The 16,347-nt window shown below is 37.7% G+C and overlaps 1 protein-coding gene across 5 annotated transcripts in view; it reads right to left on the bottom strand.

Moving 5' to 3' along the window:
* Positions 1 to 16,347, bottom strand: part of LOC114641433 (TIAM Rac1 associated GEF 1) — a 471,138-nt gene that overhangs the window by 165,524 nt on the left and 289,267 nt on the right. For all 5 annotated transcript variants that reach the window (XM_051925737.1, XM_051925739.1, XM_051925738.1 and 2 more), the window contains exons 12-13: positions 9,726 to 9,807; positions 9,041 to 9,127 (exon numbers count right to left, since the gene is read on the bottom strand). In XM_051925737.1, coding sequence (XP_051781697.1) covers positions 9,041 to 9,127; positions 9,726 to 9,807 — 169 coding nt within the window. The remainder of the gene's footprint in view (positions 1 to 9,040; positions 9,128 to 9,725; positions 9,808 to 16,347) is intronic.

Raw genomic sequence — 16,347 nt, forward strand, 5'->3', positions numbered from 1 at the left:
TAAGGATATGAGTAACATCTCTCTATTATAAAACATTTTAACGTCACCCTAGACAAGGCAGTGAGACAAAAGGACAGCTGCTATACAGGCTTTTAAATGATTGACATGCAGAGCAACAAGCAGAACATGCATCTTGGCAGAAGCAGCACAAAGTCCACTTCTCCTTAGCCTGCATTTAGTTAAAAAGCCCCCCCCCCCCATAAAAAAACACGTTTACAACGCGAACTGGCGGGAGTGTAGCACGCCTCGGGGGAGGGGGCCTGGGGTTAGTTTGAGCAAAGCAATTGAGACCGGATCATCTCGGACAGACAATTTGATGACACGCCCTACTTTTAAAAAAATTTAAAACAAGTTCACTGACATCTAACCTAGCAGTTGTTGGAATGCTTTTGGCGACAAGCAGAACATGCAGCTTGCCAGCTGCAGAAACCTAGCAGATGATCCGAGCACTTCTCCTTAGTGTGCGTTCAGCCCTCACCACAGAACGCGCAGAGCAACAAGCAGAACAGGCATCTTGGTTGAAGCAGCAAGTAGCTGATCTGTCCACTTCTGCTTAGCGTGCGTTCAGCTCCCCCCCTTCACAAAGTGAGCGGCAGAGACGTGAAGTGGCAAAAGGACAGCTGCTGTACAGGCTTTTAAGTGATTGATGCAAAGCGCGACAAGCAGAACACACAGCTGGCCAGCAGCAGCAGTAAGACACCAGCTGAACCGATTGCATCTCTTTAGCGTGTGTTCAGACCCCCCTTCACAATGTTATAAGTGCCGCAAGAAAGAGATTTAACCATGCCCGGGGCAGGAAATAAAGGACAAATATTGTTTTTACAAAAGTTTTAAAGTAAAAATGAAAATAATGCATATGTAACAATTCCCATGAAAATAACAATCTCTTTAAATTGTTTATCCGGTAAACCAAACCTGGGGGTGGGCGAGTGAAGCGAGCAGGGGGTTCTGCCCCCTAGTAATAATAATAGTATTAATAAATCCGCAACGTAGTGGGGGCGTGATAGCTGAACCGTGATATAGCGGGGGGTCACTGTACATACATTTCATGTGTGTTCAGTGTCATCAACAATCTATGTAAAAACGTCATTAACACAGAAACATTTTTCATGTTTTAGTAGTAACTGACAAAATGTAGACATGAAATGTATAATGTGTGAAGCCTGAAATACAAATATGAAATAAACACTTTCACAAAAGGTACAAGTATAACAAAACAAGTGCACTTTTATTCAAGAATTTAACTGAAGAAAAAAGAAAGCAGGTTACGGTAGGCGGTTGATATGACAGCTTGCGATATCAAAACCACGACCTCTTGATTGGAAGGCAGCAGTTCTTAGCATTGCACCACGCAAGCAGTCTCATCTGTGCATCAACTGGTGTTGCTAGGTAGATTTTTTTGATTAAGGTGTTTTGAGCACAGAAATCTGCATCTCCTGTGGCTCTTCATTATCAGCTCTCTTAACGGCTGACCTTTTGATTGACAGTTTATTTTAAATGGATTTTTTGCTGTTTGCTGTTCATATGTATTAATTTGATATTTGGTCTTTACACATTATACATTTCATGTCAACATTTTGACAATTATTACTATAACATGAAAAAAGTTTCTGTTTTAGTTATGTGTTCAACATTTCTTGCCATCCAAATAATTATATTATTTACCCTATACAATTCCAGACACCTCACACCCAGATAACAAGACTTCAGCATCTGACTTGACTTCAGCTGCCTTGGTAGGGGATGAGTGAGGAGGCTGCCTGCTGCAGTTGCTGATTGACACATTTGGAAAACAAAGACGCTGATGAAAAGGTGTGAAGGAATTTAACGTGGCCCAGCATTACAACTTTTTTCGTAGGCTTCAGGGATTCTAGTGTTGAAACATGCAATGTGCTCTCTGCACATGAGACACACATTTATATGTTTGATAGGGCTGTTTTTTTTTTTTTTCAAACAAAATAATGAAGTTGAAATGCCTTTTTTTTCTCCCAAGTGCTCATGACACAGCAACATGAGTGACGTGATACAGTGACATTCAAACGAAGGGTGGACCTCACATGAGACTTCGGCAGAACAAGTACAGTGTAACATTACTCACAGGTACACTAAGAAACACTGCCTGAAATTGAAAGAGCACCTCACTGTAAACTAACATAGGGAGAACGTGCAGGAGACAGCATCCTTTTATACAAATTGAACTCATGATGCATGAACTTCAGAACTGTAAGCCAGAATGCTTCAAGGCTATACTAAAAACAGTACTTAAAAATCAAGCATAGCATCAAGTTCTTTATCAAAAAGAGTTCTCTGCAGAGTCAAAAAACAATGACCAGAGTCTGTCTCAAAAAAGAAAGTGCAAAAAGTGTTACCACACATTGGTATTTGAGACTGTACAAAAGCTGGACCATGGCCATGCTGGAGTACCAGCTGTTGAACTGCTCAATCCTGAAATTCTTAAAATGTGGCTCTTCTTAATGTTCCATCTTCCAAACATCTGCAGAGGCCCAGTGCAGTATGCAAACCAATAGTTAGCCACAAAAACAGGAATTGTTTGATTTCTAATTTTAAACTATGGAGCAGAGGGGTAAATCAACAAAAAAATGTGACTTTGTCCCAAACATTTTGTTACCATGCACACATTTGTTGTTTGTTGTTTGTTTTTCTTGAGGTTTACCACTACTTAATTGCTGCATTAATATAACAATTTTAATCAAAACGGCTGTATTCAAATGATGTTCGTAGCTAGTCTTGTGTTCAGACATCGGCCTTTCACATGGCTTCATCATGCATTCCAAAATTAAAAGTGTGGCATGGCATGGACTTTATGAGTATCAGTTTCACTTGGAAAACAAATCAACCATTTTTTGCACTTTACTTAGGGAAAACAAATATAGATAGCATAAGGCCCCTTTTGCTTGCTCACATTTTGTGAATTTCCCCTTGGGATTAATAAAGTATCTATCTATCTATCTATCTATCTATCTATCTATCTATCTATCTATCTATCTATCTATCTATCTATCTATCTATCTATCTATCTATCTATCTATCTATCTATCTATCTATCTATCTATCTATCTTTAGAATTTGATTGTCATTTCAGAGTATTGATCCTTTGACAATCAGTACTTAGGACTTCTCTCTGGTATTCTGAACATATTCCCTGTTTCTGACTTTATCTCCACTATTTTTATTTTATTATTCTCTGTTTTTATTAGTTTTGTGTATAATGTTATTTCTATGTATCTATGTGTTACCATGTTCCTTGTGTTATTTAGGTGGTTCTCCAAGAAGCAAGGCCACCTGTCCATCTCCGTCAAGGTTTAATGGGGTTTATTGAATGCTTTGGTATTAATGAGTTTCTCTTGTGATCAATATTGTGCTTTTGTGGATTTTTACCTTTATGCTCCATTTTTGACTTTGCTTTCTGGATTTGTATTTTTTAACTCATTTGCCTTGGTTTACCTTTGTTATTTTGTGTCTTTTGGAGCTTCTTGTGCAGCAGAACATTTTGAAAATAAGTCTTTTATTTTATAAAAATTCTTTTGTCTGACCTTTATTTTATGAACTGAAGGTTAACAGATCCTTCCACTTGTGGGGCCATTTGCTACAGTTTTTGGGACTTGGTGCTTAGGAACTCTCCAGTTCATTACCATCATAAACATATGTATCAAATAGGAGAGACAAGTTTTATAAAACAGAAGCCTTTTACTGCTTCAAAATTGAAACTTTTGGTATGTTTTAAGGCTTTGTGGGAATGCAAACCTCATCGTACAGTATAAATAAATGTTTGATACTACAGTGCCCATGAGTTCATTTATATTGTCAGAAGCACTGTTAAATACATCCTGATCAGTTAAATGCATATATTCACCAAACAGTAGTCCAAGTGTCAGGCTGTCTTACTGATATTTATAGTTTTTATTTTTATATTTGTGGGAAGCAGTTATACCCAGTGTGTGGTCCAAGTTTCCTTGAGCTGTTTGAGATATAGCACAGCACACATCTTTAATTAGCACAATGAGAGTGCCCAGCATATTTTATCAGTTTGTAAGGTAATCAACTGTTTACATTTTGGTTCTTCATTAGTCAATATATTATGTTTAAAATCACTCAGGATAATAACAATAGAGTAGGGATGGTTATTTTCTAGTTGTGTGATTTGACCAAATAGTCTACCAGTATTGAGTTGAGGATTTCTGTGTTTAAATGAGGTAATTTTACATTAAACACCAAAGAAACTACACTGTAAATTGACAGTTCTCTGGAATATTGTATCCAGTTGTTGTCCCAAAACACAAAGTTTGAACATACAGTCAATCCCCAATATTCATGTGTTTAAAGTTTGTGACTTCAGGCATTTGTATGATTTTATTAGAAATCTCATTTTTACTTTCACATTGGCAACTGTGCACATTTGTGGGCTTCTCAGCTATGATCAGTAGAGAAAGAAAATGAGAGATGTGATGCATGTTTGAGGAACAGCTAGCATGTAGAGTACAGCTCCCCGAGTGGTTGTTGCATATTCTCATTGTTTTGATTAAAAAAAAAATCAAGTTTTGTGTTGCAGTTATGCTCCCAAAGAATAGTGCATGTAATTTGCACTCTTAGCCCAAACATGCAAGGTCAATGAGGCGGCTTAGTGAGAAAATAAAGGTGTTATGAGAAGCTTTGTGCCGGAACGTCTACAGTGAGTTTGGTGTTAATGAATAGTCCAGCTGACTAAAGACATCAAGGCTGCCAATCCCATCATCGATTGCAGCCTCAAAGCTTACCTTTGCTATGCTCCCATACTCTAATACCCTTATGGATCTCAAATGATACATGAAGCATTCATCATTGATGGGTTATTTCATGCCTATGCATCCTTCATGATCTCCAACGTCATGCATGAGCAGTGAAGAAAAGAGTGTCGGAGGTGATGTCTTCCAATACCAGCAACTAAAGCTTTTTTTTTTTGTTTTTTTTTTTTTTATTGAAATGTTAGCACAAAACATCACAGAATTCTAGAGAATGACTAGTGAGAAAAAATGTTTTGCATACTACCAATTTTGTTTTGTGAACTGCATTTTATAGGCTATTTCATGGTGACTGTGTTATGAAAGCAGCATATTTTCAGAAATAATGTTTTGTTGCAAAGAATTATGAGGAAAAGTGTATTTTGAGCACTCTCCAGCGAAAGTTTTTAGTGATCATGGTAACCTAACCCCCTATTTCCCATGGGTTCAGTGTATTAACTAGTGATTGAGCGAACCCCATGGAGTTTGGTTTGCTGTGTGCGAGGCAAAATCATGGAAATGCTTGAGAACATTTGCTGAACTCTATAAAATGCATTGAAGTTAAAGGTGGAGGAGAAACTGACCTATATTTGAACAGACTAAAATGGTGCAATGGTGTCCCTCAGAGACAGGAAAAAGTCTACAATTATGCTGTAATGATTATGGTGGCAAATATGTGATCTGAGCTGTAAAGCAAAAGTGCTAACAACTGTGCTACCATGCCTCATCCAACAAAACACAGACTGAAGGAATACCACAAACAAAATGCAACAAACACAAACCACTGATAAACAAATAAAATATAGATAATTGCACTCACAGGGTTCCACTCATGGGGTACACACTGGCTGTGCCCTAAAGCAGCAGTGTGTAACTGGCCCGTTTTATTGTTTGACTGACTGGGCTCCAGGCACAGCTAGAATGACTATTTATCTGAGCAAATAATTTCATCAAGAAAAAAGGCCTTATAAATAGTAATAAATCTAATGTTTTTGTTATTTCAAAGTATGTCTTGTGTTTGCTGATGAGGGGGCTGGGAAGAAATCCTGTAAGGCCTGTTTTGGGATCGTAGTTGGGCACATGGCTAATTTGCAAGCAACAGGGATCAGTGTTATATATCCAGTGATGGTATTCATATTCTCATTATTGTCAGCTAATGTACCATTAAAATGAAAATGTTTTATAAATGCATATGGTATGGATATCCGGCAGTGTGTAGCGGGGCCACATAGTTAGTGTTAAATGTCAGTTCTGAGTGCGTCTCGTTTCATTGTCCCGTTTACTGTTTGTGTATCAGTTAATGTCGTCCCCGTAAAGGGGGACGGATGATGGAAGGAGACCACAGCCACAAACCTGGAAAACACCTGTTTACAATTAATCAATCACAGCCGTCACAGGACTATTTAAGCCAGCAGGAGGAGAAGGAAGGAGAGGAGAGAAGGAGATTTTTTTTCACATTCACGACCACGAGCCACCTGTACCTGTTATTTTCCACATCGCGCATATCCATCCAGTTTGTTTTTCCATCTGCCGGACTTGCTTCAAGGACCTCACCACGAGAGACCCCGGAGGTAGGACTTAATCATCCACCACACACCAAGGATTCACGGTGAGGCTGCTCCATTTTTTCCGGGGAGAATCAAACGTCTCAATTTCACTAATTCAGTCAACCGCTTTCAGGACAGTTTCTTTATTACCGGACTCACGTTCTCATTCATTTCCAGTTTATCAGTCATTGTTGTTATTCGTGTTGTGTGTTTATATGTTACAGGGGCAAGGGAGGGTTTTTTTGGTGTATTTATATTTGGGGTGTTATAGTTATATTTGGTGGTGTCTTGTTGTTGCTGGGGTGGAGGGATATTTATATTTATATGTTTCTATTTTTTGCATGTCTTGTTTCACTTAATACATATAATCCGTTTAAATTTTACATCCTGTTTTTGTACTTATCTTTTCACCGTCGATTGTGGGGGAAAAGTTTAATTGGTTAGAAGTACGGCTTGATAGTTAGATTTTTTCTCAGTCGATTATCCAGGCCACAGGTCTTGGAAGTGTAGCTGCCGGCTGGGTAAAGGGGTCAGCCGTTACAAGTGTTTCTCAACGTTTGTGGCTTCCAGAACCATTTTTACCTTTTTTAAGTTTACTGACAACCCATATAAAGCAATGAAAGACAAAGGTTTAAGGCTGAAAGAACCAAGAGTGGAAAAGAGGGAAATGAGTGTAGTTAGAGATGGGGAAAACATTGCAAAGCAAAGTGAAGTGCAATGCAATATTTTATTTTTCCCTCGTGTGCTTGCAAACTAGCAACAGCCATGTAACCAATGACCTTATTGTAAGTATATGTTCAAAAGTTTTTGTGCATAGCTGCTATAGCTCTGTTTTGTCACACTGACCTCGCAAATCATTATGGAGCGTTTTGGGGAAAAAAAAGGTCACCTAAGCCAGCCTCACAGTGAATTTCCAGGAAAATATTTGCTGAACAAGGTCATTCGATGTGAAAAAATGTTTTAGTGAACTTTGATCAAAACTACTGTTAACATTCCCATCTTTGAATTACCCCCAGGAAAGTTAAGGACTAACTGTACTAAAATGCAGTTATAAAATACTTGAATAGAAACCAAACATGGCTGCCCTTGATGATTGTGAATGTAGTGGATATGGTTCTGGTAACTATTTTTTACATTTATAGACAGCTAAGCAGGTAAATAATCAAATTGATAAAATAAATGCAAAAGTTTTCTATATAAAAAAAATACAAAAAATGAAAAATGCACTATTTAAAGACTATTTATGGAAGCTGGAATGAGAAATACCAGATTACCAACATGTATAACTTGTTTAACTAAGCACAATTAATATGGGTAAGAATATCGATGACCTGTAACCTACTGAAAATAAAGCAGTAGTACTGGGTAGGTTGAGCAAAATACTTACAGTGATCCCTCGCTATATCACGCTTCGACTTTCACGGCTTCACTCTATCGTGATTTTTTCTCATACACGCTTACGTCACTACGCATGCGCTTTCTGAGACCTTTTATCTAAGCCCCACGATGTCTCCTAAACGTGCTGCTTTTTCTAAGCCTTCTGACAATGAAACTAAGCGCCGGAGGAAGATGCTTACCATCTAGGAGAAGGTGAAACTCTTGGGTATGATCAAAGATGGCAATACCCTACAAAAGCCTCCTCACGTATATGAAAAGACAATGCCAGCAACTGCCTATCAAGTTGTTCTTCAGCTTCGCACCCAGACACCCACTGCCTACTCCTAGTACTCCTTCAGCGGAAGAAGACAATGAAACTGTTTGTGTGTGTAATGATACTGCACCACCTTATCACGCTTGGGTCACAGAGACACAGGAGGTTGTAGAAAAAAAAGAACTTTATTCAAAGCACTGCATTTGTCTCTTTTCAAAAGTTTAAACGTGCTCCATGACAACTCAGAAATGACAGTTCTGCCAGGAGCAGAGAATGTCAGAGAGAGAGAGAGAGAGAGAGAGAGAGAGAGGCGCTGCACAATCCTTTGAAGTAAGCGGAGTACCGCGTGAGAGGTTTATCGCGCGTTATAGCGCAAGTAAGAAGGGTAAGGAGCAATGTGAATGTAGACTGTCAGCTGTTTCAGGGGTTTTCCCAGGGGCTTCTGTGTCCTCTGAGGGTGCGATCAGCGCTCCAGCTTACAACCTGAAGACTCTCCTACTGAGCTCGTGCCTTCATAGGTTAGTGGTTGTGTGTAAGAACTGTGTGTGTAATTAAATGTACAATAATAATAATATATTTGTAATGTCTCATATGTCTTATTTTCTCTTATTTTGTCTAATATATTGGGTAATAGGAGTGTAATGGTGACTAAAGGGTGTTATTTCATGTCTAGAGGGCTCTAATAATGTTAAAAAATGTATGTAGAAGGTCGTAAACAGGTTTTCTATACTCTAACTGCGAAAATATTCGATTTATAAATAAAGAATCCTACTTCGCGAAAATTCATTTATCGCGGTAGAGTTTGGAACGGATTAACCGTGATAAACGAGGGTTCACTGTATATATAATGAACTAATTTGACATACTATATGGCATTTAAAAAAGTTTTCATGAAACAGAATACTTGTAAGTTAATTACAAACATTAACCACTTTTTTCTAAATTACACTTTTGCAAATATTTTATATAATATCAAAATTTTACTATTTGTACACTCAAAGCTATGACTATATTGTGCTATAAATCCAGAAAGAAAACTAAAAACTTGCAAGTGAATAAGTCACCTTGATTGAAAGATAGCCCATTATCCTTTACATCAGTAACATGCATTCTCTGTATTCTTATATCTTCTTCTACAGAGACAGAAAAACCTGGAATAGGGAAAATCCATATTATAATCTCTGGTAAAGTATATATTTAAAAAACAACATTAAAAACTATAACATAACATTGTGTAATTCACTAACACCAGTCTGCGCTCATGGGGTGCTGGAGCAAATGCTAACATAGAAACTGATTCTAGATGTAACTAGTCCACTGCAGGGCCCACTCACACACACGGCCACACTCAGACAGGGCAAATTTAGACTTTCCAATTAGCCTAATCCACACATCTTTGGGGATGTTAAAGGGAAACAAAGAAAAACTCACACACATAACATCGATGCATGAGATTCAAATCCAGGACGTAATCTGTAATGTAAATGTAATTAGAATCCAAGTAAATCAAGAGAAAATTTCCTAAAAAAAATTCCTAAATACAGATACAGAACAGATATAAATAAAAAGAAAAAAGAAGACCCCCAGTTTTATATTCAGATTTAATTAAGGTAAAGTAACACTTATTAACCATATCCTATTAGCATTCAGGTTTTATCTATATGTAATACAAATAATACTATACTCTTACATTTTACATTACTATACTTCTTTGACAGGACATTTTCAAATACTTAAAGAAATGCATACCATAGCCATCAAAAGATGTGTGATTCCTGTCCAAATGCATGGTATTTGTAATTTTGGGACAAATTTCAATTTCTTTATACAACTGGAAGAACAAGAAAAATCATATTAAAATCCAACAGAAATTTAATGATAAGAATTGAATTATACTTTGTACATGCAACAATATTACTAGTATTACAACTAAACATGTATTATTTAATGCTATTCAAAACAAAATGTTCATTTTAAAAAACACTTTCTTATGTAAATTTTCAGTATATATTTAAAAACAAACAAAAAATATTGTCAGCATTATTTTAAACATGGTACTTAAAAAAATCAGGAAAAAAATGAAAAAAAACAGTTTAATGACACATTATTATGAATGTTTTTTATTTATTCCATCTGACCATAGCCTTGTGAAAGCCTATTGTTCTAGTAAGATAACTTATCAAAGTCGGCATATTTGACATGTTTCTGACTAAATTTTATTTTATAAATACTATCTTTCAGTATTCTGTAACACATTTTTCACCTTTTCAACAAGATTTTGAACATAGATAGTGAATTTTTTCTATATACAAATAACTTTGCTTAGGCTCTGGGACAAGCTAGCATTTGTGCTGGCCTCCTTTTAACATTTTCACTTCTAAAATGTGAGTGTCTTTTTTTTTACATTTAACACTAGAATCCCTGAAGCCTATGAAAAAACTGGTAATCCCAGGCCACCTTAAATTCCTTCGCACCTCTGCATCAGTGTCTTTTGTTTTGCAAATGTGTCGATCAGCACAAGCACCAAGCAGCCTGCTATCCCATCTCCCACCGAAGGAGCTGAACTCGGGCAAAAAATTCTCCCAGGTCAAGTGTGTTTATCTGTGTGTGAGGTGCCTGGAGCTGTATACGGTAAATAATATAGTATATCGTTATTTGGAATACATGCATTTCATGTGTGTTCCGATGAAAGGAAATGCTGAACAAATACCTAAAGCAGAAACTTTTTCCATGTTATACTAATAATGACGTGAAGTGTATAATGTGTGAAGACTTTAGGCCAAATATAAAATAAACACGTGCACTTTTATTCAAGAATATAACCAAAGCAAAAAATAAAAACATTCAATTTACATGTTGCTGTCAATGAGTTAAAAACCCAAGCTGAAATGTCAATCGACACAAAGTTGATATGTATTCTTGGATGGTGCAGCGGTAAGAACTGCTCCCTTATAACCAAAAGGTTCCGGGTTTGAGACGGGGTGCTCCACGTTTTGAGGAGTGAGCTGCTATTATCCATCCATCCATTTTCCAACCCGCTGAATCCGAACACAGGGTCACGGGGGTCTGCTGGAGCCAATCCCAGCCAACACAGGGCACAAGGCAGGAACCAATCCCTGGCAGGGTGCCAACCCACCGCAGGACACACACAAACACACCCACACACCAAGCACACACTAGGACCAATTTAGAATCACCAATCCACCTAACCTGCATGTCTTTGGACTGTGGGAGGAAACCGGAGCGCCCAGAGGAAACCCACACAGACACGGGGAGAACATGCAAACTCCATGCAGGGAGCACCCGGGAAGCGAACCCAGGTCCCCAGATCTCCCAACTGCGAGGCAGCAGCGCTACCCACTGCACCACCGTGCCGCCGAGCTGCTATTATTATTAATATAAATTAATAAAAAACATACATTTGGTTTGAGTCTGTAACACCCGGTGCAAATTTTGCCTACTTGTAAAAGAGCTTTTTTTTTTTATTATTCAGTTTTATTCCGTCAGTGACATTCACAAAGTACTATGAACTTGCCTCTCTCCCTCTCTGAGTTGATGACATTTATCTCCATTCATTTCGCAAGAGCAGTGATGACCACAGTTGCTGCTGTGGTTGATGCCTGCTCAGAACTATTTGTTGTACTGGCAATCAAAGATATGATGTCCCGTGACCTCTATCAGACTATGATGTAGCATTTGCGCTTTGACAATAAAGACACCTGTGCAGAACGTGTGAAAAAGTCAGGTTTGCTGCGATTTCGGACATCTGGCAATGTTTTGTTGAGAGTTGTGCTTTGAGTTACAACCCAAGGGCAAAGACTTTCTGAATCTGTGCTCATAAAGCTTATGGAGCAGTTTCTGGACAAAGGTAGAACCGTAACAGACAGCTTCTTCACAGCACTTTCGCTGGCTAATAGACTGCTGCACTGCAACACAACTCTGCTTGGCACCATAAGTAAAATGGGACTTCCACCTGCAACTATAGTCACTTTAGTTTGTGAGCAATTCGCCAAGCTAGTATTAAGATCTGGCAGAGCCATGCCGACGGTGTATTCGCCCAAAAAGAAGAGGCAACAGCCGGTGTAAAGTTTTGCTACTTATAAAAGATATCGCTGAAGGAATATAAACAGACACACAAACGCTGGTGAATCATGTCTTCTTGGTATTTTGTTGTCACTTGAATTTTTTGTTATTTGTGTTGAAAATGCTGCTTACAATTTGCCCAGGAGTAAAACATTGATTAATTCTTGCTTTTCCTAGTGAATAACCATGGCTTTTGCCGATGGTCATTTGAAAAACGCAATTTTACAGGAAAATGTACTATTTTGAATTCATATAGGGAATTAATAAGAATAACAGGAATTTGGGGGATATAAGCAGACACACAAATGCTGGTGAATCATGTCTTCTTGGTATCTTGTTGTCACTTGAATTTTTTGTTATTCATGTTGAAAATGCTGCTTACAATTTGCCCAGGAGTAAAATACTGATTAATTCTTGCTTTTCCTAGTGACTAACCATGGCTTTTGCCAATGGATCATTTGAAAAATGCAATTTTACGGGAAAATGTACTATTTTGAATTCACATACAGTGGGTATAGAACAGAATCACTCCCCTTAAAATATTCCCATTATTTTTTGCTTTACACCCTTAAATGAAAACTCAAAAATCAAAATTTTTCCAGTTTTACTTATTCAATGCAATCTATAACATCTAAGTGAAAGATATCACAGCTACAAATCAGAAGAATTTTAAAAAACAAAAAACAACAAAATACTGAGATTAATAAAGGATCACCCCCTCCTAAACAGTATTTGTAAACTCAATCAGGTGTAAGTAACCACCATTTCCATTGCAGACCATGGTTACTGGCTTCCACCTGTGATTAATTATAATCAGTTTAATAAGTGAAGCATAAAAACAGCTGTTCCTGGAGCATTCTCATGCTTGGTAGTGCAACTGACAGCAAACAACTGACTATGGGTAGCAAGCCACTTTCAAAAGATCTCAGGGATAGAGTTATGGACAGAAATAAGGCAAGAGATGGATAAAAAAAAAATCTCAAAGGCTTTATAAATCCCAAGGAGCACAGTAAAGTCCATAATAAAGAAGTAGCAAGTGTTTGGTACTACTAGGACCCTCCCTGGAACCGGACGTGCCCCCAAACTGGATGGAAGAGCAAGGAGGAAACTGGTAAGAGAGGCTACCAAGAGGCCAATGGCCACTTTGAAGGAGTTAAAGGATTTTATGGCAAAGAGAGATCATTGTGTGCATGTGACAACTTCACAAGCGCCCCACAATTGTGGCTTGTGTGGGAGGGTCGCAAGAAAAAAACACTACTCAAGAAAGGCCACATTAAGTCTCATTTGAGTTTTGCCAGAATGCACTTTGAAGATTCTGATGCCAAGTGGAAAAAGGTCTTATGGTCAGATGAGACCAAAATCGAACTATTTGGCCTCAATAACAAATAGTACACCTGGTGGAAATCCAATGCAGCTCACCATCCACAACACACCATACCTACAGTAAAGCATGGAGGTGGCAGCATCCTGTTGTGGGGGTGTTTCTCTGCCGCAGGGCCTGGGGCTCTCGTTAGGGTAGAAGGAAAAATGGATGGGGCAAAATACCGTCAACCAATCTTAATGCACATAGAAAATCTAGGCAATACGGCATAAACACCAATAATTTAATTAAAGTTACTACTTTAGATGAACAATGTATTAAAACTATAAAAACATATCATAGATTAAACAAAAAATACACGCAGAGCGGCGCTAATAAAAATAACTTAATTCCTGTTCCATATATCAATAACGCACATAGTATTCATCTCTGCTCCTCCGAAACATTGAATATGGCTCTATTAAATGTTAGAGCTTTAACTAACAAGACGTTTTTTATCAACGATCTTATTAGTGATAAAAAAATAGATTTTATTGCACTAAGTGAAACGTGGCTTAGCTCAGATGGCGCAGCTGTTTAAATCGAATCTGCGCCTCCGGATTACAGTTTTACTCGTGCTGATCGCCAAGGAAAGAGAGGTGGAGGGCTAGCAAACATTTACTCAAGCAGGTTTAAATGTAAAAATATCAGTTTTGGTAAATTCAAGTCTTTTGAGTATCTCGCCATTATTATTCAGGGAGATTCTCACGTTCTAGTATTATCCAAAATTCAACGCGTCTTTCTCTGAGGAATTCTCTGACTTGATGTCAATCTTAATTACGAACTATGACACACTCTTAATAGTCGGCGACTTTAATTTTCATATAGATAATCAATGTGACCAGAAAGTAAAAGAATTTATGAACCTCCTGGACTCTTTTGATTTGAGACAGCTCGTTAATCAGCCTACACATAAAGCAGGTCATACGTTAGACTTAGTAATTACTAAAGGACTAAAAGTTGATATAAAGCAGGTCATTGATATTGGTCTATCAGACCATTTTCTTCTACTCTTTAATATAGAAATAATGATAGAAAACACTCATGAGAAGCATATTGTTAAAAAACGGTTCTTTGACTCATCAGCAGCTTTAAAACTTTCAAACATTCTAACCAATCAGTCCGTTTATAGTGCCAACTATAATAGCGAGGAGAATGTAAATAGTAAGGTGGAAAGATTTAATACTAAAGTGAGGGCTGCTGTTGACTTAGTTGCACCTGAAAAGACAGTTAAAAAATCTTCTAGCATTGTTATACCATGGAAGACCCAAAGAGTGTCTGATTTAAAGAGAACATGCCGTAGAGCTGAGCGTAAATGGAGGAAAACTAAACTAACTATTGACTATGAAATATTAAAAGTTAAAATAACAGAATACAATAACACAGTCCGTCTTGAGAGGCGCTGCTATTTCTCTAAGCTTATAAATAACAATGCTAGTAATCCCAGAGTCTTATTTTCGACAATTGATCATCTGTTAAACCCAGGTAACTCAAAGGAATGCCTCCTAAGTACTTCCAGTAAAACCTGTGAGGCTATCGCTGTATTTTTCAATCAAAAAATTAATGATATTAGAAATAACATAGTATATCTCCCCAACACTAAGGATCCTCCTAAACCCCAGTACCCCATAATAAACAAATTAAAGTCTTTCACTAGGATAGATTTACCTGATTTACATAAAATAATTTCTCAAATGAAACCCTCCACCTGTGCCCTTGACCCAATACCAACAAATTTTTTCAAAGAAGTATCGGGCGTGCTTAGTGATAATGTTCTTGACATAGTAAATTCGTCATTAGATACGGGGGTCTTCCCAGACTGTCTTAAGACTGCGGTAGTTAAACTCCTACTTAAGAAAAATAATCTCGATCCCTCTGCTCTTGAAAATTATAGACCCATCTCTAACCTGCCTTTCTTAAGGAAAATTCTAGAGAAGGCAGTCATTATACAGTTAAATGAGCACCTCAATAAACATGCTATTCTTGATAAATTTCAGTCAGGTTTTAGAACAAATCACAGCACAGAAACTGCACTCGTTAAAGTAGTAAATAACTTGCGGGTAAATGCAGACAGAGGCCATTTATCTGTTCTCATCCTCTTAGATCTGAGTGCCGCATTTGACACCATTGATCATAATATTCTTAAGAATCGCCTTAGTCAATGGGTGGGCCTCTCTGGCAGTGTCTTAAATTGGTTTGAATCCTACCTGGCAGGGAGAAAATTCTTTGTTAGTTGTGGTAATTATAACTCAAAGACACATGATATTCTATATGGTGTTCCACAAGGCTCTATCCTGGGTCCACTGCTCTTCTCAGTCTACATGCTTCCATTAGGTCAGATTATCTCAGGGCACAACGTGAGCTACCACAGCTATGCTGATAACACACAGCTATATTTATCAATAGCACCTGATGACCCCAAATCTTTTGATTCGCTAACACAATGTCTAACTTGTATCTCAGAATGGATGAATAGTAACTTTCTCAAATTAAATAAAGAAAAAACCGAAATCTTAGTGATTGGCAATAATGGATACAATGAGGCTATTAGAAATAAACTGGATGCATTAGGATTAAAAGTCAAATCGGAGGTAAAAAGCTTAGGGGTAACCGTTGATTGTAATCTGAATTTTAAATCGCATATTAATCAGATCACTAGGACAGCATTTTTTCACCTAAGAAACATAGCAAAAGTTAGACCTCTTATATCATCGAAAGATGCAGAGAAATTAGTTCATGCGTTTGTTTTCAGTCGGCTAGATTACTGTAACGCACTCCTCTCAGGACTACCCAAAAAAGACATCAATCGTTTGCAACTAGTGCAGAATGCAGCTGCTAGAATCCTTACCAGGAAAAGAAAATCCGAACACATTTCTCCAGTTTTGATGTCACTACACTGGTTACCTGTGTCATTCAGAATTGACTTTA

Source organism: Erpetoichthys calabaricus, chromosome 4 (assembly GCF_900747795.2).
Source record: "Erpetoichthys calabaricus chromosome 4, fErpCal1.3, whole genome shotgun sequence".
Taxonomy (NCBI): domain Eukaryota; kingdom Metazoa; phylum Chordata; class Cladistia; order Polypteriformes; family Polypteridae; genus Erpetoichthys; species Erpetoichthys calabaricus.